This window comes from Fringilla coelebs, assembly GCF_963513975.1.
Source record: "Fringilla coelebs genome assembly, chromosome: 4".
NCBI classification, from domain to species: Eukaryota; Metazoa; Chordata; class Aves; order Passeriformes; family Fringillidae; genus Fringilla; species Fringilla coelebs.
The window spans coordinates 45680566-45703337 of NC_140032.1; the positions used below are offsets into that span (position 1 = coordinate 45680566).

The following is a 22772-nucleotide window of genomic DNA, read 5'->3' on the forward strand; positions in this document are numbered from 1 at the left end:
GATGGGTTCCAGAAGCAGAACAATTTGCCACAAGCCAACATTCATTCCAAACACAAGGTGATGGCACCAGGACAAGCCAAGAAAGAATGGGGCTTAATTAAATTTCATTAGAAGGACATAAAATCTTGAGGCAGCAGTCTGTAACAGCTCTGTCTCAAACACTGCCCAACCAAATCCCTTGGACTGGGCTATAACAGTCCTTCCCCTTCCATGCCACTCGGACTCCAGGTATTTCAACAGTACTGGCAGCCTGCTGTACCCTGGGAAGGAGACAGCAACCCTGAGGCTGCAGCTCCTGTCACCAGAAGGGTTTTAATCCAGTCACACCCCTCCTGCCACTTTAGGGGAAAAAGAGGGTGTGTAGTACTCAATAAATTGGGAAAAACATACATTATAATAGCAGCCTCACTTTTGTACTAATTAGAAAATACATATATAGGCTGGGGGGAGATAAAGACTTGTGCAACTGCACACAAGACACAAATATTATCTGGACAGGACAAGACCAGAATTTGAAAACACCAGAAGCTTGCATGCAAGTTAAAACTCACTATTATTAGTCCAATTCCCCTTTCCCATTCCCTTTGGTTCCTCTGTGAAAAACAGAGGAACCCAAGTGTGAAAGCTCAGTTTTCTTCAGAGTGAGATTCCTTCAGCAGAAGGAACACTGATGATTTTCTCTGCATTCTGAGATATTCCTGGAAGCAACCAAGGCATTGGCAGGAGTTAAGGGAAGCTACAAGTCCACCTGCCTGTTTAAGCTTGGAACAACCCTAAGCCACGTGCTGCTTGACCTGTCTAGGCTCAAAATCCTGGTGCCAGCCTCCCAGCAGCTCCTTACCTGCTTGCAATGCTCTCTTCGGTGATTGCAAACCACGCTTTGGTAACCAGCATCTAAATCAGCAGAAAAGCACTGTAAAAAAGAAGTGACAGACCAACATACACATGTTTTTTAAAAATCCTCTATTTTTTCCCCCCGCTGGTGCTAAGCAGGCACACAGTAAAACAAACAAAACACCAATCTGAAAATAGATTTTCTGTCTAGATGGCTTTAAATAAGACTGAATGATGAAAAAGCCTGAACCTTTGGCACAAAGAAAGACTGTTTAAAGTGAACACCCCTAGAGAAGGAAATGCCAGAGTTAAAGGAGGAATGGACAAAGCAGATAAAGCTGTTAGTTCTAGCAGAGGGGAGAGGCTAAGAAGTTCTTAAGCCCTAGAGTAAAGCCCAGGATGGAAAGAATCAAAGCCAGGCTGTTCTGAATTTGCATGCACCCTATAAAAGGCCTGACAAAGATACTTGAACTGAAATAAAATCTGAATTTGAATTTATTCAGGAATGAACCTTCTTTCTTTTGTGCACATTCAAGAAGAGTTCAAAGGACCAAAATTCAACTTTGCTACTTTAAAAAAACATCAACTCCTTAACTCACTGGGCATCTTGAGCAACACAGATACATTGAGGTGTCTGCTGGATGTGGCAGAGACCTGCAGAAGCAAACTAAAACAGCTTGAAGTAGATTTGTTTTGAACCACATAATGTTCTATGTGTATCTAAAAAAAAAAACCTACTGAAGACACCCAAACCTTTCTGTGGCACAGCAATTGTCACTTCAAAGGATTTTTCACACCCCTGACGACATCTGGTTCCTTCAGAGGCTGCTCTGGATGCAAAATAGATACGCTGTGAAATGAAAGCTACTTTACACCATAACACCATTATTTGTTAACATCTAGCTCCACTATTTATTTTCTTGTAGTTTAGCATAACTTGCTGCATACAACCAGAGAGACCTGATGCAGTTTATTCAGCTCTTGTACTGCAGTTTTTTCTCCACCAGCTGCAAGTAAACTGATTTCAGTGGGTATCTGAACACTGCCCTATTTTATCTGGGTCTACCATGACATCTTGAAAGGATCCAGGTAACTTTGAATAAAACACCACAAAGAATTCATAGATCTCATTGATGGAAATACTTTTTAATAGAAAGAGTAACAAAGTGCTTCCCATAGGATTCATTCAATACAGAGTTTTTAAGAAATAAGATTTTTCCTTTTTATGTGGACAGTTTTGATGTGATGATGTTTCAGCGCCAACAGGGTTCTCCAAGATTCTCCTGCAGAGCTTCTCTGTACACACTCTTTCAACCATTTATGCATTTGGCAGGCATGAAACAGCACTGAAGAGTCCATCCCTTAAAAAACGGAGGTTATGTAAAACGCTTGCAATGCCACACTGGCCAACAGGAATTATACTGTTTGTTGTTGTTGAACACAGATTTAAGGGACATAATTCTTTCATACACAGATGCATAAAGGTGCTTTTAGTCCTATCAATAATAATAATAATAATATGTAACAGCATAAATAACATTATCAATTTTTACTATATAGACAACTGTGAAATTGCCTTTTTTTTCTTTTTAAAAATTAACCTCCTGCTTTTTGAACTAGGAACATCCTTTGAACATTTGGTGCTTCCTTTGCCTTCCTACTATGGCTGGATGGAATAAAGAACACAAGCAAGGATTGCTCACCCATTTCCCCCTCACTTTTGGCACACATTTATGATCAGATTTCTTTGGGCACATATATGCATCGTTTCACTGCATTCCACTTTCCACTCTCTATGTCTGATTCTATCCCAGTTCCCCTTTTTCCTTAGCTCCTCCTGCCTTCCCTGCAAATGAGAGTGGGATAATAGAGTAATAGCACAAAATTTAGGACAGACATTTCAGTACAAATTGTTATATACAAGGGAATGTATGAAACTAAACAAGAGAGGGGGATTATCCATGCAATGCATTCTTCTTTTCCCATTTTCAGCCAACCTTACACCACTAGCACTGTTTTTTCAGGTTGTTAAAAAAGCAAAACTTCTGTAAAGGACAAGACATAGTTACCCTTAAGAGAAACCACCTAAGACATCCACTAAACACAGTATCAGCCCCAAAGCTACCCTATTTTCTCCAGAGTACGTGAGCACAAACACGAACATTGAACAAACAACTGAATTTATGAGTGCAACAGTCACAGTTCTGCTCACACTGAAAGGTCACATGCATATAAACAATGTCCTCCCTGAGGCTGTTGGTCACACCTGTGGTTCACTGTTCCCCCTTCCTTATGTACAGAGCACAATCAGCACTTCAAGGAAATACCACATGCCATCTCACAACACAGCATCTTTACACAACAGAACTACTGCAACAAGATACACTTTTTCCTATGGGATGAAGAGAATTAGATGAGATCCTCTGTACAGTAACTGGATTGTGAGAAGAAAGAAAGGAATTTTTTTTTTTAACTTTTAACAACAGGATGTTTTTGTAATACAGCCCTTACACAGGAAGAGAAAACACAAAACCCCATCATTCTATCTATACAAATCTGCTAGGATGTAAACAGATGTTCTCCTTACAGGGGACTTGAAACAGACCCAAAGCTTAGCCCTAGGCACTTCTGAGTACAGAGCTCCTGGCTCTGAGTTCAGCCTGTGCTCGCTGTCCGAGGTTTCCCTGCCAACAGCAGAACTCTTTAACCAGGTGCCAATCAGCACAGGTTGCCATCTAACTACACAGCTGGGCTTCAGTCCAGTGCCCTGCAGTCCTGCTGGTCCAGCAGAGCCTCCTGAATCCACATGCTGGGTCATCTGAAGATCCAGAGAGGTGACCTGCCTCCTCAGAAGGATACTACCTGTTCACTGGAAAAGCACACACACATCTAGAGATGGCATTCCAGTACAAAAGCCTCTAGAGGAGCTGGGCTTTTATGATCACCTAAATATCAATCATTTCCCTAAATAACAATTATTTTCCTAACAGGAAACTCTATAAGAACTGGGGCCAGGAGTCCTGGAAACAGCCTAACAGACAAAATAATCCACAAATAAAGCTGGACTTGAGAATCCAGCTGCAGGAATGGGACTATAGAGAACCCTCCCTTAACTTTAAAAGTCTTTGAGTAAGACAGTATCTTCAACTAATTTATTGTTGTAAAAACATTTAGGAAAAAAGTCACTGCAAAAGGTTAAGTAATTTTCTGTAAATTTCACATCTCCTATTACATCTCTTTAAGCAAATATGTAATTTCACTCTACTACAGATGAAATAAATTTTGCAATTAAGTTTCTTGCTAAGAGTAATGTACAACGAATATTAAACTGGTAGCCTATTTAGCAGTAGTAGCAAAGTATTAGTAGCAAAGATTCTGTCCCATTTTTCTGTTTCTCTTCAGGAGAAGAAGAGAACTTGGAAACACCCAGCACACCCCTGGGGTGGCTAGTGGGGAGCTGAGTGAATTTTGCACCCACTCCTGAATCTATATAACCTGTTCTCTAGGCTGTGTGGCCCATGACACGTACCTACAGAGAACCATTTTTGCTGCCTAGTATGGAAAGGAACAAGATAAGATTACTAAATAAAATGACCACCTGGTTTCAACTCCGTTCTTGTCTTGCATGAGAAAACAGGTCCAGCTGGCTTAGGTGTACAAAGCTTCAGCTTGTGTGGGCCCACACTGCAGCAAATGTGGGAAGCATAGAGAGATCTGGTCTGATATCTGGCTGTTCAGCCACTTGTCACAGCACCCAGAGGAAGCAGACAACATTCATGCTGTCTGGAATGGCAAGTGTCCAACACTGCAGCTGGAACTACCTACAAACTCCATGAATTATCCAAATATTTATCTTAAGAAGGAGGGCTGGGGGAAAAGAGCAAGTACAAAAAATAAAGAAAGAAAAATAGCAGCAGGAGCTGAGCGCATTTGCAAAAAACAAGGCAGTGTTACACTAGACCCCTTGGCCAATGAAGGATTGCAATTTCTCCTGAACAACAGCTGAAGTCTTGTGTGATGTCACTAATATTAGTATAAGGGCATTTTGCTAGTACAGCTTGTTTCCTGGGGGAGAGCTTACTATAAACTACACTGCCCAAAGCTGCTTTTGTGTCTGGAAATTGTACTCATCTTACGAATGCAGGTTTGTTACCAAATCTCCCTTGAGCAGATTTAGCTTTTCAGCAAAACACTAACAAATTATGCAGATTCAGGGAACAAACAGCACATGAGCCCTCCCAGCAGTGAAACAGAACACTCACACCAAGTGTCCCCTTAAAACCAGACATGAAATTTTCATTATACAAAGCAAGATCATGGGGAGAGTGGAAAGGAAAATGAAAAGCCAGTCCTTTGGCTAAGGCCCCAAGAGTGCAGGAAACAGTACATTTCACACCATTACATTACAAACATCTCCTGTCTTCCCCCTAAAAGATGTAAAAGGGCAGTGCTGATTTGGTTTAAAATGTAATTTTAGTCCCCCTCATTAGAAGTTCAGCAATTTGAAGCACTGCAGCTTTTGATATACCACCCATTTACTTAAACACATAAATCCACTGACATAGTGACAGTGTTGAAATATGTCCTCCAAATAGTATCTATAAAATTTTACTGTTGTACATAAATAATGACAAGGCACAGAACAGCCACGAGTCCAAGAGCTTGTAGGCCAAGAAACCAGAGCATAACCCAGAAGAATATAATTATCACGGGTTCTACTATCCGTTCTCCAAAGTACATCCTTGTGAAGCCTATTCTGATAAGGCTTTTGTTGAGTTCTCCAAACAGAGTCCCCATCTTTTTGTAGTCATCTATCACAGGTTCCGTGGCGTGGTTCCTTTGCTCTTGGTGAACCTGCAGGCAGAAGACAAAAAGAGGAAATACATTGTACAATTTTATTACTGAGATTCTGAACAAGTCTCTCATCTGTTTCCATCTGAATGCATAAAACTAAGATACACATGCAATAAATCTACTCCTTAAATCAAGAGATTGAAAATGCTACATAACTTGTGACCTTGGTACAATGCTAAGGATGTATGTTGTCCAGACCTGGGGCATCTGAAGTGGTGCTGCAAATACATGACAGCCTCCCTCCCATCCAGATGCCACTCTAGAGAAGGTGTAAAGCTCTCCTGCAGTTCATACATCTTACCTGTCTGTGCAACCTGCCTGTGGTTGTCAGGGCAACCACAATGGAATGAGATGCCTCTAATTCCAGGGAGGGGATATGGCTGAACTATTTCCAGAACATCTCCAGAACTACAAGAATGATATCAAACTATTAAACATGAACTATGAAGTATTTTGCACTGAAGGCCAGGGAACTGAAGGGCTGCTAATCACTGCTGAAAGAAGGGCACTGGATCTGACCAGGAAAGTGACAAACATCTATCCCAATGTTGGTGTAAGAAGCCATACAAGTCAGGCAAAGGAAGACAGACCCAAGGACAGACCCAAAGTGGTGGTATAAAAAAGCAAAGGGAAGGAGAAACAAGTTCTGGACTTTTTTTTTGAAATAAAAAATGCCAGAGCAAATGCACAGGAAGGCAGAGATCCATCTTTAAATGAAAATGCCACAGGTAAATAAATATCACCGCAGACAACAGGAATGTTTCACCATGTAAATTGTAACTAGATTAGAGTTTGAGATCCCATCTCTCTCCCCAGTGTCCAGAGATTCTTTGCACAAAACCTTCTTGCCTTGTGTTTGGATATGACAGAGCAAACATGTTTCAAGATGATGAACATGAGTCTTCTAATGCTTCCATTAGGCATCAGTGAAAACACATACAGCAGGTACTCATAAATAATTCAGTCAACTGATCAATAGGTCCTACAAATTGCCCAGAAGCTCTATGTGCAATTAGTCTACTCCCAGATTCAAAGCAAACATGTTCCATCTTCAAGGATGAATGCTATTCTGCATCCTTTGTTCCACGGCATGGTCTTGGTAGAGAAACAGAAATTCCCTTTCTCAGCAGTGCCAGGCTCTCCATTAGAGAGCAAATAATAAGGTGAATTACGATTCTTACACAAAAACATACAGCAAAGACCAATGGAAGCCAGTATTGTTTCTCTAGGTCAGACTTTAGGCCACCATGCAGAACCTGCTGGCTGAATGCTCTGGGTAAAGCCCAACAACTGCTGCTAAAAAAAAAACAAACCAACAGTCCCTCAGCTGAAAGTACCAAGATTTTTTTTCTTTTTTAACTTTACTTACTCATAAAGAGTCTGGTTTAAGCTTCAGTACTGAATCCCATAAAGGGGCAGGTGCAGGAAGCTGAAATAGTAATGTGTTCATAACTAATTCATAACTAATACTTTGTTCACTCTTTCTGTGGTTCTACAGAACATCCTGAGTAGGGAGAACTGAAGTACTGGAGGTTATGTACAGACACACACTTGCTTGCCTCTTTTCAGCCCACTTTGCAGGCTCAAGTTGTTTTCTCCCCCTTACTGGATTTTCTTCAGCATATTAACTTTAATTGTGCTTTATTTAAATCAATTTAATTCAAAGAAACATTGACTCACCAATATTCCAAATGTTTCAAGATCAGTCTCTTCTAGAAAAGCAGAGCCTCTTGTGAGCCCCTGTAAACTTGGCAGGGCTGAGAACACAATGGAACTCTTATCCCTCCATTCCCAAAGAGCACAGGGAGACAAACAGACACAGCCTACATGTATAATGATCACAGCAACTAGGGGAAAAGAGACAGGCTGTGCTGGGAAGGGCAAATAAATTTATTTGCTTCCTACATGCAGAGACCAGAGGGAGCACGTGACAGAAGATGGTGGAGAGGATCAGAGCACAGCTCACATCAAGCAGTGCAGAGACCACTTCTGAGAGAACAGCTGAGAAATCACTACATTTTCTATCCATGGCCGGGGCAACGAGGAAGGGGAAAACATGCACATTGCTTCTTTACCCCCGGCTTGCTAGTGGTACTCAGCAAGGTCCTGGAAGCCTTCACACAGAGCAAGTGCAGCACTGGCCAGGAGGCTGCAGGCAGGCACAGGTCTGCAGGTCCTCTGCAGCTCCCAGTGGGCTAAGCAGGGTTAACCACACGTGTCCATGCCAACAACGCCTTTCCCGGTATCAGGAGCTGCAGGACGCAGGACTGCACTCACAGCCCCGCTTGCTTCGATAAGCTAACAGCAAGAAGTTGCACTCTGTCTCTTAAACAAAGCAAACACAGTAAATTCCACCTCACTTAGGTTGTCCAGGTATTTTTTAATTTTTTCACTACCCCTCCCTCACCTTCTCAAACAAGGATTCATGGAATCTAAAGCGATTACACACAGGGAGCTGCCAGGCACAGAGACTGACAAGTGGATGTTTAACCACAGAACAAGCGTCAAGTTATTTTTCCAAATATTTTTCAATAGCTTACAAAACCTTTCAAAATGATCAAGGAAATTCTCAAGACTTCAAAGTCTGCTTCAGTTAATTCAGGCTAAGTATATCTTGCTTCAGGCAACTCAGCAATAAGCAGCTGAGAACAGATGATCAGTCATGAAAGCACTGATGGCATACTTTTCTTTACTATTGTGTAATGTTTCACATGCTGGACAAATACATTTTTTCAGAGGTGTAGCTAAAACAGGATTAGGGCAAATGCCAGTAATGTTACAATACTCCAAATTGCTAAGGAATAAGAAATAAGCTTTAATACTGCAGCTAGAATTTCTGTCACTAACTTTCAGGGCAACAGTAGAATGGCATGCAGCCCCATATACATGCCATAGTTCTCAAATCATAATTTCAGAACTAATTTTTTTTTTCCAACAAAAAATACTTTTCTAAACAATTTTAGAAATTGGCTGTCTTCAGTGAACACACAGTTCCCAGCTGACTCTTTAATTTTTACTGAACTATTTTCATAAGGCTATTTTCATACTAATCTTGCTGAATCAGCCTGAAGCTAGACAGACACTACCATAATAGACAAAATGTGGAGAGAGAAATGTACCCATTCTGAGCAGCTCACCCCCTTGCCTCTGCAAAACCAAAGCTTCCTCGTGTAAAAGCAGAAGTTTCTGTTTCAAAGTTGCTATTTTAAAATTCACAACCCAGCCTAGGTTTCATAACTTTTAAGAATCGATTGTGTATCAGGAGGGAGCAGAGGGAATTTCTTGACCTGCACTAGCCCCAGAGAAAACATGCTTTCCAGGCTTTTCCCAGCTGCTCTTCTCCTCGTAATTATGTGCCATGCAAGGGGCACTCCCAGACTTCATCTGCTACAGCTCAGGAGGGAACGTAAGAGAGGGCCACTTCATCTTCACTCATTTGCCTTTCCTCACTCTGAAACACAGGAGTGCTGAAGAAATTCGGAGGGACTGGGGAACAGCAGTGCAGCCAGAGATCTAGATGGATGGATATAGATTAATATATGCCCAAAACATCTCCTGAAAAGAGAGGAACAGCAGCACTGCCTCCCAGACAAGAATCCTCTTCCTCCAACTGGCTGAAAGACACTCACCAAATATACACATATGGTATTGTTCCTGAAGGAAAAAGGAGAATGAGGCTTTCCTAAGTGAATAAGTCTAAACCAGAATGTATTAGAAATGGTGATTGCATTTGTTTCCTAACCTAATGTTTCTTATCAAATTACTGTAATGAATTACTTCTTACTGTAATTTAAATTAATTTTACATCAATATAATTTTATTTTAGATTTACTGGGATGACTTAGTCTGAATTCTGAATCTATCCTCTGTCAGTTTGAAACTATTCCCCCTTGTCCTATCCCTACATGCCCCTGTAAAAAGTCCCTCTCCAATTCTCTCCTTTTAGGCACAGCAAGGTGCTATAATGGCCCCAGGCTGAACAGCCCCAACTCTCTCAGCCTGTCTTAACAGGAGAGAGGCATCTTCATCACCTCTGAGCACCTTCATGGCTCTCTTCTGGACTCACTCCAGCCAGGTCCATGTCTATCTTGTGCTGGGGACTCCAGCACTTGCAGTGCTCCATACTCAATTTCATATTTGGTTTCTAATTTTTTTTTTAATTATTTAAAGTGAAAAACAGAGTTATCACACAGAAGAGAAAGGGAAGCATCTGATCTGCTCCACTGCTCAGCATGCACAAACAATGTCCTTCACAAAGCCATTGGTACCTGCAGGTTCCCATCAACCACTCCATTTCCTCTGGTCTTTTCAGATGTTTGGTGTTTTAAAATTTCCCTCCCTATTCAAAATGGCAGATTTTCATCAGGAAAGCCATGGTCTGCTGTCTCCCTCTGTTTACTGGCAGAAAGTCAGAACTTGAAGATCTTTCAAAAAGATCTGACTTGAAAAGCTTTTATACTGAAACCCTGAACTAAGTTTTCCCCTCTGTTAAGGTCAAATAGCTTAGGGGCTTTGATGCTTCAAGGAGAACCATGACAGGCTGTCACAGATGTGATGCAGGATGCCATAAAATCACCTTTTTTCAGAATGAAACCCTACAAGGAGGTCACAGAGGAGCTACTAAGTGCCAAGTTCAGCCTGCTTCCAGAACAGTTGATGCTCCTACATCCCTGAAGTGCTTCTGGAAGAAAATCCCCCATGTCACTGAATATTTTCCTTGACTACCTTCTTTGTTGTTTTAAAGCTAAAGTCCTACTCATCCTACTGAACCCAACTAACATCCGGTTGTGGCTTTTCCAGTTCTGTTTGTCATCAACACAACACAAAATTCCCTGTGTTCTGACCACTAACTACCCCTGCTTATGGCAAATTTCCACACATTCACTGAAACTCACTGCTTCCTAAACTCAGGAAAACACATGTATGTCACGAGCAGAGGCTGCTCCACACCAGCCTGACAGGACAATCTTTTTCTTGCTTACCCCTTCCTATCAAAGGGTGCTTTGACCAGGCAGTGAAACATGAGATCCCATCAGAACATCCTGCCCCCAGAAAGAAGCCATCTTTGCAGTGAGTCATATGCTATTCCCTGGGAGAGAAGGATAAAGTTAGCACTGAACTCTTCTCAGTGCAATGGCCTATGACTGATCCCTGTCTGCCTCTCCTGTGTGTAATGTAGCCAGTTTATGGTCCTTCCCCTCAAACTGCTGAGAGCACACAGTTCCTGCCCCGACCATTTGCACATCACACCAAGAAAGTCTGCCAAGCCTGTGGAGGATGCAGAACACAAATGGATCCAAGAGGGACACAGAACAACCCTACACGCTTGGGAAGTTATCTTCATGTGTCTAATCAAAAAAAGCACGGGAGCACAGATTTAACATTTAATTTTTTCTGCTGGGAGGACTGAACAGCTCTAAAGTAACCATAAGTTTCAGCTCTGTAACCTCACCCCTGATGTGGCCATGTGGAGAATAGGTATAGTTATGGTTTTCCAGGCATTTCATCTTCTGAAGCAGGAGCTTGATCCCCAGTTTTCCACACTTAGCCTAAGAATCTTGAGATGGTGTGCTTAGTTTGGGATTTTTGTGTGTGTGGAAAAGACCTGCCAAGTAACTGACTTGAGTGAAACAACTGGATAAAGTTCAAGAGCCTTTGTTTTGTGGGAGGAGGGAGTAGATGAACACAGGGAACCTGCTCCACATGAAGAGTCAGGATGTTAAAAAAAAATCTATTCAACCACTCTGAAGGTACAAGATCCATTCAAGCAAAACAAGTGGTGTTCTTGTATTTGGTCATAACTAATGAGCAGAAGAAACCCCAACAGTCTTCTCTTGCTCAAACAACCTGAAAAATTCCCACCACAGACTTAACAACAGCACCAGACTGAGTACAAGTCTGTAATTGCCTCTTTTCTTGCGTCTACTGCCTGAAAGTGCATTAGACAAACACTGAACTCCAGCAATGGAGGAAAAAAGGCCAATGGATTGGGAAAATAACTACTCTCCATAGAAAGTTTATGATTTCACAGTCAAAAAAGTGCTGCAGGGCAAAGAAGGCAATGCGAGAGGACATAAAAGGTATGCACAATGTTCACCTCCAACACAGAAAAGCAGCAGTGTCTCTAAATTGTGTGACACCCTCTGATCATATTTCATCATACATACAGTTATAAAAGAAAGAAAAGGAATGGCACACTTAAGAGAATTATTTCCACATTATATAGAAATTGCTTTTGAGTACCATAGCAAACACGTGTTTAATTACATCTAAATGGGACATCAAAAACCCCTGTAATAAAGAATGCAGAGATGACTTCTGAATGAGTTATTTAAAAAAACCCAACCCTCTAACAAAGAAATGCAGGGATATCACATTTACACCCCCTGAACATTTCTCTTTTTTTCTGAACACTTCTTTTTTTTCCAAGCAAGAAATTTTCCCTGCAGTATTTAACTGCTCACTATCTATTTTACTCCAGTCATGGTTATTTTTACTCCAGGGAACAGGTGGTGTGTCTGCTATCTGAAGCCCACAGACACCTAAATGTCAAAAAAGGCAGTGAGATATGACTTTAAGAACAAGCTTACTTTCAAAAACAGAGGAGTATTTTTCACTAAGTTGGGATGTTAATGTTCCGAAGAGAGTGCCTCAGAGTTACCTTTTACAGAAGATGAAAACTGAAACTGAAAAAAAAAAAAAGAGAAGAAAGTGAGCAGATGACAGAGACCATGATGGAAGAAACCACAAGTTCTCTCCACTCCAGAATAAGAGACCAACTTATCTGGGTGCAGAAAGGGACACACCAGCCAACACGCAGCTACAGATATTTAATAGTTGGGTAGCCAGCCATGGATGTCCTGAGGGAAGGAATGGTCCAATCTCACCAGTACTCAGCCATATGACTGCCCAGTGGATTACCACGGAGAGGCTCTGGAGGTTTGGAGCCAACAGCAGGTTCCCAGCTGGTGGCCTGCCCTCTGTGCAAAGCACAGCCTCACCCCACTGCAGGGCACCAGCACAAGCCCTGCTGATGCACTGGCCGGGTGGGTGCTGCCTGTCTGTTTCCTACTCCTCCACATATGCCAAACAGTTCATTACTAGTAACACCTGGCACCTGATCAGGATCTCATCCTGCTTTCTTGTACTTAAAAGATATCTTACACTTAATTAAAAGAAAGTGAAGTTTGCCCAAGAAGGGCAAATGATTTTTTGGCAATGTTTCTGATTTTCTTCCTCTTTACTACAGGAAAAGACCAGTCTCCCTTTGCATCCTTTGCTGGCATAAAATTAACAATCAGTATTTAAGCTCGTAAACGTAAGCAGCAAAACGATCTTGATATTGAGCCAACAGACTACAAAGATAACAAGATTAATTTCAACTGTCTGGAGAAAAAAAACCCCAAGCAACCAATGAGCTTAATTTCTCTAGGCTAATTTTAATCTGATATTTAACTATGAAAAGATCAATAGATTTGGAAATGAGGGGAAAAAACCCCCCTCAATTCCAGATGAAAAACCAGACAGAAAAAACTAAGTTTAACTTCTTCCTCTGGGAAAAAGAAGCAAATGCAAGAAAACTAGAAAAATTCTTAATACCAGAAGTACTTTATAGCAGCTACCAATAAAAGTGACATACTTAGAGGAAGTTTAAACAGAAGATTGCAAACCAAAGCTTGGGCTAGCATTCATTTTACAGCAAGAATCTAGAAATCACTTATAAAATTGAGACAAGATGTTTCTATAGAAACAGGCAACAGCATAAGAAAAGCAACAGCACTGGATTCCCTTCAGTCAGCTTTTGCAGCAACTTTAGAATCAACAGTTGCTGGAACAAACTCTGAAATACCAGGAGAAGTTTTGTGTTAAACAGATGAAAAGGCTTTTCCAGATAATTTAACTTGTGAATGGGTGGAACAGAGATAGCTTCAAAAAGAATAGAGGCTTCCCTTGATAAACACAAAGAATGTCCCATAATTTCACAAGTAAATTCCCCACAAATACAGCACCAGATGAGAAAGTGTGAAAGACAGGAAGCTGGCACACGAGGGTCCATGGAGAAGAAACTTGCCTGACATCATGTCAAGATCTACTGCCTCACTCCCCCGCTTTAGGATGCTGTTTACACCCCCTGCTCCTGCTACTGTCCCTGAAACTTGATCCCATCTGTACTGCAATTTTACATAGAGGCCAGATCAAATGCAGTGTCTAATCCATCTTTTCATTACACCTGCAACATTTAATTTCCATTGGATTTCATTTATCAGGGTCCCCGACTAAAACTGGTCAGCTTGACTCAGCAAAAAGGTTTGCAACCCCCGTACGTTTAGTGTGGTACCAAATGCACTGGCCTGCTGAAAAGCAACAGCTGTTAATTTTACCTTTTAAGGAAAGACTATTTCTATTCACTTCTATCTCCAGAATACTTTTCTCGTTAAGAAAATGGAATCTTTCCATCATTCAAAGACAGCATATTATCCTATCTATTGTAGGTGCTACATATTGTAGGTATGTTTGAAGGGTTGGGGTTTTTTTCTTCAAATGCTGTTAAGCCCCAGAAAACTTGATAATGCTTTTAAGAAAGTTATTATCATCTATTATTTTATAGTTACAAACCTCTGCCACAAAGTTAATTAATCTGTAGAGCCAGAACAAATTTGGGATTAAGTCCTTGTCAAGTATGATTACTTTCGAAAACAAATTCCAACAACTGAGCAGGAGAAACCTACAATTTTCAGATTATCTCAGTGTAGAATAAATTAGAAATATGTTTCCAGCCTTAGGCATTGCAAGTTCCACATATACAAGTATAATTTAGATAATTCTTGATCATTACTGACTTATGACTGAAATGATAGCATTCTGAGCAACACAGCACACAACCACCCAACAATGAAAGTTGAAGATTTTACACAAGGCATACCACAGGTCTGTTGATATTAATCTCTAGTTCTGTTTCTGCTCATCCTCCTCATTCTGGAGAAATACTAGTGATACTGTAAAGATATTCAAAAAGTTCACAGCTTGAACTTAACTGAGACACCCATACCTCCTCAACAAAACTCTCAATTCTCAAAGCCCTTTTATAACAGCACCTTCAAACCTGAAGCCATCTATTAGAAGATAAAATACTCCACTTACAGCCATAAAACACCGTTCAAAATAATAATAAAACACCCCAAAGGCTTACAAACTCAGGTTAATGAAAAGGTGATAGTCTCTGCTAATAAATCTACTTGCAAATACACATACCACCTATTAATTCTGCACTTAAACATCTTCTAAAAGCCTTGGTTTTACACTTGAACAGCACTGTGGATTCTGTGTATCTCAAACCAGCGTGAAGATCTTGGCCTCACTGAAGCAACTGGGAATTTTTTTATTGCCTTCAACTTTGATTACAAGGAACTAAACCCCATTTTTGCCCAGACACAGAACCGCCCACAGCTCTCAGTACAGAAGACAAGCACAAGAGCTCCACTGTGTCACACAGCATGGCTTCAAAGTCCCTCTAGACAGACAGGGGGCTGTGCATCCCCATAATACCACCTCATGCCCTGTGGTAGGGCGTGTGCAGGATGCAGGCAATGCAAATGCAAGACTTCTGCATCAACTTTATTAATACACACTCACACTTTTCTATTCTTATTTAATAGTTTAATTCATAGGTGTTGATGAGATTAGAATGCAGTAATGTGACAGTGGCTAACCTATTTTAGGAAGTGGGTTAGAGAAGAAGGTTTGAGGTCCTTATCTCTAGTGGTGTTGAAAATACAGGACAATTTATGTGTCTGACTAATAGCTATCAACAGTTAGGAAAAAAATGTGATCTTGAGGGGCAAAGGAGCAACCTACTCCCCTCAAGATGGCTTCAGGAGCAGCTGAATCTTTGGGTGCTTTCACTTACTACTTCTGAACCCCAGCACTGCAATACAGGAGAGGTGCAAGAAACTACCAAGGTCCTGCAGTGTGCAGTGCTTTGAAGACTAAAATAAGTGTAATTACCTTTGCATGCAAACCTACAAAGCATACAAATCAAATTATCATCCTTTCAAATTCAGCTTTCAAATCTAATCACAGAAGTAGGTAATTCTACAGTCTATTGCAATAATGAATTTCAAAGGCTATGTATAACATTTAGTTACATATCCATCCATTTGGAATGTATGGATATGTAACCGTCCATACAAAAATGTACCTGTCAGTAATTTCATTAGGCATGCCTGTGCTGACACAATAACAAGCTTCAATAAAAAATTAAAGAGGGTTTGGCATTAAATAGATTTATTTCCTACAGGGTGCTATTAAAAAAAAAAAAAATAAAATTAAAGGGTGTACTCATTATTACTTAGGTCCTGCTTGTTAGAAAGGCATTCTTTTAGTTTTCTGTTACAAGGTATGATCTTACACACACTGTGTTTATTTTGCAGTAAATGGGAAAAACCAAATCACACCCAGGTTTGAAGCCCCGGATCCTCACTTAAAAATTCCTCTCAAAAGAGGCCAAAGGATTTTCTGTCATGCAGGCTTTACTTCACACCACATGAGAGAAATAAGAATTTATACCAGCAGCAAAGCAGATTTTGACTCCTTTCTTCCGCACGGCACATATGACTAAAGCGGCGCACGCGTTCATAGTTCAGGAGAGAGCACAGAACAGGAAAACACAGGCTGAGGACCAGAGTCTGTGTTGGCAGTGCAAATACCCTCAGCAAACACAGCGACAGCGCTGGGCCTCCACCAGACTCCAATAAGGACCTAGCCTGGAAACAGGATCCCTGCCCGCTGGAACAGCGGAGGTCAGCAACAATTCCTCCATGAGAGCAAAAAAGGGAGGGGGAAAAGGAGAAAAACTGAACACACTCAAGAAGGCAAAAAAGGTACAAGAGTGTTACAAGGCTTGGTGACACAAGAGCCCCTCCAAATCAAGCTACAACTTTGTTCTTCTCTTGAACGAGAGAATGTGGGACTTTCCGTCAAAGTTTGCAGCAAGTGTAGGTACCACCAACTCCTTGTGTCCTTATATCTTCCCTACACATAAAAATAAAATAATACTGCTTATCTACCCAATTATTATTATTTTTACTGTTACTTTATCCAATATTTTAATTCTCTCTGTAAATTAAATATAGGCAAGTTATAATTCTTATTTCCAAATCTACTTTATTATTTTCCCAGCTGACTGCACCTCAGTATGCAGAAAAACTACTCTGTGCTATGACAGTGAAACATATCCAATAAACAGGAAGGATTTTCTCCTTCTTCCTTCTGGCATATTTAAAATCTCCACTATCCTATTGTTATACCCCAACTTGTCAGAAAGGGCCAGCATCACTATCAGTGCTTGAGAAAAGTGGAAAGAGAATTTGTCAGCCGAGTGTGGCTGTGGCCACCCAAGCAGTACATTTACCAGCTTCATTTAAAAAATGTGTTTAAGCACCACTGAAAGCAGTGCTTCAGCCTGCACCATCTCCTGAAACCACAACACACCCTTCGCTAAGAGGCAGCTGTAAACTGCAGGGAAAAGCTCCTTGGCGAGGAATTACAACTAGTTCGAGCACAGTAATGCATGAGATGATCTGATGCAACTTTTTAACGTCTCTTTCCAGGAAGGAGAGTAACCAGAACCAGCAAATATTCCTTACTTGCCTCCTGTGACATCCTGCAGTAGGGCTTATAGACACAGAGAGAACTCTGAGCCTCCCTTGGTGCATCTGTGCTTACCCTACATTCGGGCATGTGCTCTGCTCTGCCCCATTTTTCTAGAGAAAGGGGCAAGAAGATGCTCTGACTTACGTAAACGTGGCGTAAATGTGGCTAAGTGAATTCTCAAGTACCAGAATCTTTCAGAGTGGCCCGCTTCTAGATGTCGTGTCAGGCAAGTACTACCAGACACTTTCCAATATTAAACTACTTCAGCTGTAACGTGGCTCATTTATTGTTAAGTGCAGAGCATCTTATAAGAATTTTCAACAAAAATTAATAATGCAATCAAAATTCAGAAATTGCTTATGGATGCGCTCCCGCAGCTCTGTTTGCCCCTGTTCAATCATGAGTGCTAGGACATTTCAGGGCAGATCACTGCATTCTACTATTGTGCATGAAAAAGGCTGTGTTCTTTCTTCCTTTAAATGAAACATCAATAAAGGTGCATTAAGAGCACTGCCTTTGTCTAAACACCGGGACGATGCTCTCTGCAAAACAAAAGAGTGTCTGGAAAGGCAGTTAAGAGCTAACAATAGGAAAACGGCTCCTAAGCAAAAAGCCCACTTCCATACCATAAAAAATATAAATTCTGAGGCAGATAAAAAAAAAAAAAGAGTTGGTGTTTCCGTCCAATTACAGTATATTACGTCTCCTAAGAAATACAGAGACTACAAGCTTAAAATACTCAAGTGAACGAACACGAGAGCTGAACTACTGGGGGGAATTCCGGGGATGGCAAGAGCAGCCTGGTTATTTCCAGGGAGATACATGTGGATGCCGTGCCGGGACTACCCTTGTACATCTGCTCCCATTTTCCTCCAGGCGGACCAAGCGTCCCGGAGGGGAGGACGAGGGTCAGGCGGGCCCCCTGCCGGGATACCCCAGCACCAGGCGTGGGCAGCCCCACGCAGGTTGCATAAGCCCCGCCGCAATGGAGCGTTACCGGGAGCGGCTCGCACGGGTGGGCTGCACCGGGAATGCCACGGGAGAGGAATCAGAAGCGTCGCCGCTTTTCTGTCGTCGCCAGGCGGCGGGGGCAGCCCCGGAGCCGCGGCCCGCCCTCCCAGACCCCTCACGGGCGGGCACCCACCTGCTCCTCGGGGCGCCGCCGGTGCCGGGCGGCCGCCGCCCCCGCTTCCCGCTCGCATTCCCCGAGCGGCGCTGGCGGCGGGAGCTGCGCCGCCGAGCCCATGGCTGCTCCGCGCCGAGCGGGACCCAGCGCTGCCCGCGCTCCCGCCTGCCGGGGCGGGACGGGGCCGTCACGGGGTCCGGGGGAGCGGCGGCACGGAGGGAGGAACGGAGAGAGGGCGGTGCCGCGGGAGCGGGGGGCGGCCCCTGGCAGCGGCCCCGCGGCGGGGATGGGGGGCCCGGGGTGGGGAGCCTCCAGCTGCCGGCTCCCGCCTCGGGCTGGGCGGGCGCTTGCTGCTCGTTGGAGCGAAAAATAAACCACCCCGAGCGCCCGATTTCTAAAGCTTTTGTTCAAAGCAGGAAGCGCCAGGTGTTAATATAGCGTTAATTTTAGCACCACTCCTCGTTGGTGCGTCCCTGGGGAGGAACGGCTGCTCTTGGCAGTGTGAGATGTGGCGTTCGCTGTTCCTCCCTCGGGAAAGAGGAAACACTGGCCTCGCTCTTCCGAAGCTGCTTGAATCGTGTCTTCTGTTCTTTGAAAGGAACTAATGCACACCAGGAAAAAGGAAACGCAACAGCAGACCCCGAAAATGAGACTTAGTGTATGGACAATGCCAGGGAAGGTTTAGATTGGATTTTTGGAAAAAAATTCTTCACTGAAAGGTTGGTCAAGTGTTGGAACTGGGTGCCCGGGTGAAACGATCGTCCCTGGGGGTATTAAAAGATGTGTAGATGTGGCACTTGGGAACATGGTTCAGTGGGGAACTTGGCGGTGCTGGGTTAACAGACTCAGTGGTCTTGAAGTTCTTTTCCAAGGGAGTCTCCAGTTCTGCGCTAACGAAGTGCCTCTGCACAGGGTGTGCCTGGATCCCGCTTTGAGGAGCACCCTCCCTCCCTCTGCAGGGAGGCCTCACTCCTGCCAGCCCTCCGTGCCTTATCCATGCTATCCACCCCAGTACAGGAAGGACAGAGTCTGAAAGTGAAGCTGGATTTCAATGTGGGGCGTTCCCAAGCTGTGGTGGGGCCACTGTTGTCATCCTTCTGCATCTTTTCTCCTCATCCAGTTCATGCACTGTTGGTGACAGGTCTGCTTGGCTCAGTTTTCGTTCCATAAGCAATTAGTGGAGGTGCTAACAGGCTGTGTTAACAGCAGGATTCAGTGGAAATCAGACATCTGGATTAATATTATATGTTTTTCTGGTGGCTGTGTGTGGATCCCACTGTCATTTGGAGCAAATTCTACCTGCTGTTTGCTTTTCCTGTCATTACTGTTGGGCAATAAACAGCAGTAGCTGTTTTTGTAGCACACCTAAAACCATCACAAAAACCACTCAGTCACACCTTCAGCCTACAAGCAAAGGTTCTTCATAAGTGGGGGGCAATACACAAGCCCCTGCACTTGCCAGGCCCCTCAGTTTGGCTGCAGGGGCTGAGGGACAGCACAGGGACAGCTGGGACTGAGCACTGGGCCACTGCTCTGCCTGCCCTCTCGGCCGTGGCTCCTCATCCTGATGGAACAACTGCTCCCCAAGGTGCAGGGTGGCCAAAAGCAGTTTGTCCTGAAGGCCTGACTAACTTCTCGACCAGAGTTCTCCTCCATGACCCATTTGTTTGTTAGTATTTTTTATTAGGAACGGAGAGAAGCTTGAAGAAATATCACACTGTTTAGACAGTGACCATAAACTATTGCAGTCCTGCTGGCATGCAAAATTACTGGACACAAGAAAAAATCCTCTGGCACTGTGGTGATACATCTCTGTGCACAATATGACTGCTCAGCAGCAGTGTAGTAAAACATCCCTGAGGTTCTCTGCTCTGTGGGCGATTTGTGAAGAAATGAAGTGTCACACATAGTACCGACATTCTGTAAAAGCCCTCTGGAAAAAAAAGTCTTAATTTAAGCATAGATTAGGTGTCTATTTCAGTGAGCTTTTCAGTACATTTACATCCATAAACCTTTGCTGGGCTGTGGATCGCGAAAACATGCATTAGAAACTTTTTAGAAAAAGTTGATGCTGAGGCCACCACAGTTCTTCACAGCACAGCCTCTGACCCCACTGCCTCCTGGGGAGCAGTGACCATCCTGCCAGGAGTACTAAAACGTGTTGGCTGGCTTGGTGCTGCTCTTTCTTCCTCACATATCTGCAGTCCCACTGGTTTGATGTTGTCTCCCTGTAGACAAAGACTCTTCCATTAATTCTGCAGTGAAGGAAAGTTTGTCATATTTCTTAAAAAGCCACACTCCTTCCTACTGCAGCTGGCAGCCTTTGACTGCTTCTTCACATTGAACAACTCAGTGCAGTGGAACTGCCTCGGGCTCCCTGGCACTCTCCACATGTGAAGGCAATTCTGGAATAACAGATCCAGTGCTCAGGGAAAGAACAGGGACTCAGAAGCCCTCACTGAGATCTTTTCGGATGCATTCGCCATTGTAACCTGTGCAACTTCACTAACCTTAAAGGAACCCGTTCCCCTTCCTAGCAAATGCTCACCTGGCAACCTTTAGCTCTTCTCAAGGTGAACTTTCTGAGGCTTCATGTGCTCTGTGCACCGGTGTCTGGGTCTGTGAATGTAGCTGAGCTGCTGCTAACTGCTCTGGTTGCTTCTCCTTTGTCTTACTGAAATTTGGATTTTTTCCCGACTTTTGGCAGTGCCTGGTAGCTTCATAAAGATCTAATCACAAGCTGAAGGACCTGTCACCAAAAGAGATCCACACAACTTAGCAACTTCCCTTTCAAGATCACTGTCTGAGGGAAGTTCCTCATCCCCCAAAGTCCTCTGGACGTGGCTGACCTTCTTCTGATGGTGCCTTCTCCCAGTAGTGATACTTTTAGAAAATGCAAGGATAAATCTCAGTGTAATTTAAGTGATAGGCAAAAAAGCAACATGCCAAAAAAAAAAAAAAAAAAAAAAAAGAAAAAGCAGAGATAGAAGCTAAAAGGCAGATTCTACAAAATAATTGTTTCCCATGGGACAACTTTTAGTTGATTTGTAAATATGTGTACAGAAAAAAAAATATCTCCCAAGGAATAAAAAGAGCTCACCTTGCACAACTCTGTTATTTGGGGGTCACTAAGGAGAGTCAGAAGCTCTTGCTAAAAATCTGTAATTAAAGGGGTTTTGTGAAAAACAGGTGCTTGCAGCTGGAGAAAGACTGAATGCTGCAGCTTTGCTGAGAGGCAGGACAGGCTGAGCCTCTGGCCTTGCTGAAACACCACTGTAGGCTGCAAAACACAGACACAGCTGGAACGAGTGGGACTAAACTCCCTCTATTTGGCACTGACCAAAGCCAATAGTAGATGGTGGGGAGAGAGTAACAGATGCTGCAGTGATACTTCTTGAGAGTATTCTTGTGGCTTCCAGTAGTCTGAGGTTCAGAGACTTCCTGATCCTGGGTGCAGTTGGGTAATGAGAGCAGTATTTTAAAGGCAGCAGAGGAAGGCGTGCTACCACAGGGATCACATGCAGCTGAGTCACACAGAGTGCTTCTATTGGTCCTGTTGCCCAGGGAAATGTATCGCATTCACCCTGCATTTTTATTTTCATGCCCATGGCGTTCAGTCATGTCTTCTTAGGCTGCTGTCATGGCCAAGGCAGTGAGCCCCCTCTCTAGGGACATCAGCTGCTCTTGCCCTCAGGACTTGCCCATCCCAGCTATCCCATCCCAGCTATCCCATCCTAAGGGCATGGAGGCAAAGCTGAAGCCTGCCAGAGTGCAGGCTGTGGTTTGATGATACAACAAAACCAGGTTTTGACCATTTAATTCCAGATTAAAAAGGACATCACCATGTAGCACAGACTCCTTCCTGGTTCAGACAGGTCAAACATTTTTCATGGATTAGCTCTGTGTATAAAAGTCTTATACCAGGGCAGGCACTGTGTCCTCTCTCCCACCTGGCAGAAAGCTGGCATGAACAGCGACCATCAGCCTAAAATCAGGCACCATAAACCAGCCAATTCAACAGACACAAGTCTGTGTGCCTCCATCTGCTCCAGACCAAGCCTTTGGAGTTAATCCCAACACAGAACTCATCCTTGTGGAGACTCAGAAGGAACAGGAATTAGATATAGTGGATGTCCAGAGTTCTCACCTGCTTGCTACCTGCCACTTCCTATCGGTGGCAACTTAGCTAACTTCCTTTGATAAATATGTGGTTAAGAACTTAAAAAAAAAAAACAACAAAAAAAACCCAACAAAAACTTTCCCCCCCTCTTTATATGCATCCCACAGATATAACTGACTTCAGTAT

General features: G+C 43.1%; 1 protein-coding gene across 1 annotated transcript; it reads right to left on the reverse strand.

Moving 5' to 3' along the window:
- Window positions 1–5442: 5442 nt before the first annotated feature.
- Window positions 5443–18589, reverse strand: FAM241A (family with sequence similarity 241 member A; the record flags this gene model as incomplete). Its single annotated transcript, XM_084204369.1, has 2 exons — window positions 18485–18589; window positions 5443–5688 (listed from the first exon to the last, which is right to left on the reverse strand). Exons 1-2 carry the CDS (start codon window positions 18584–18586, stop codon window positions 5443–5445), a joined length of 348 nt encoding a protein of 115 aa, XP_084060495.1. The 5' UTR covers window positions 18587–18589.
- Between the last annotated feature and the right edge of the window lie 4183 nt (window positions 18590–22772).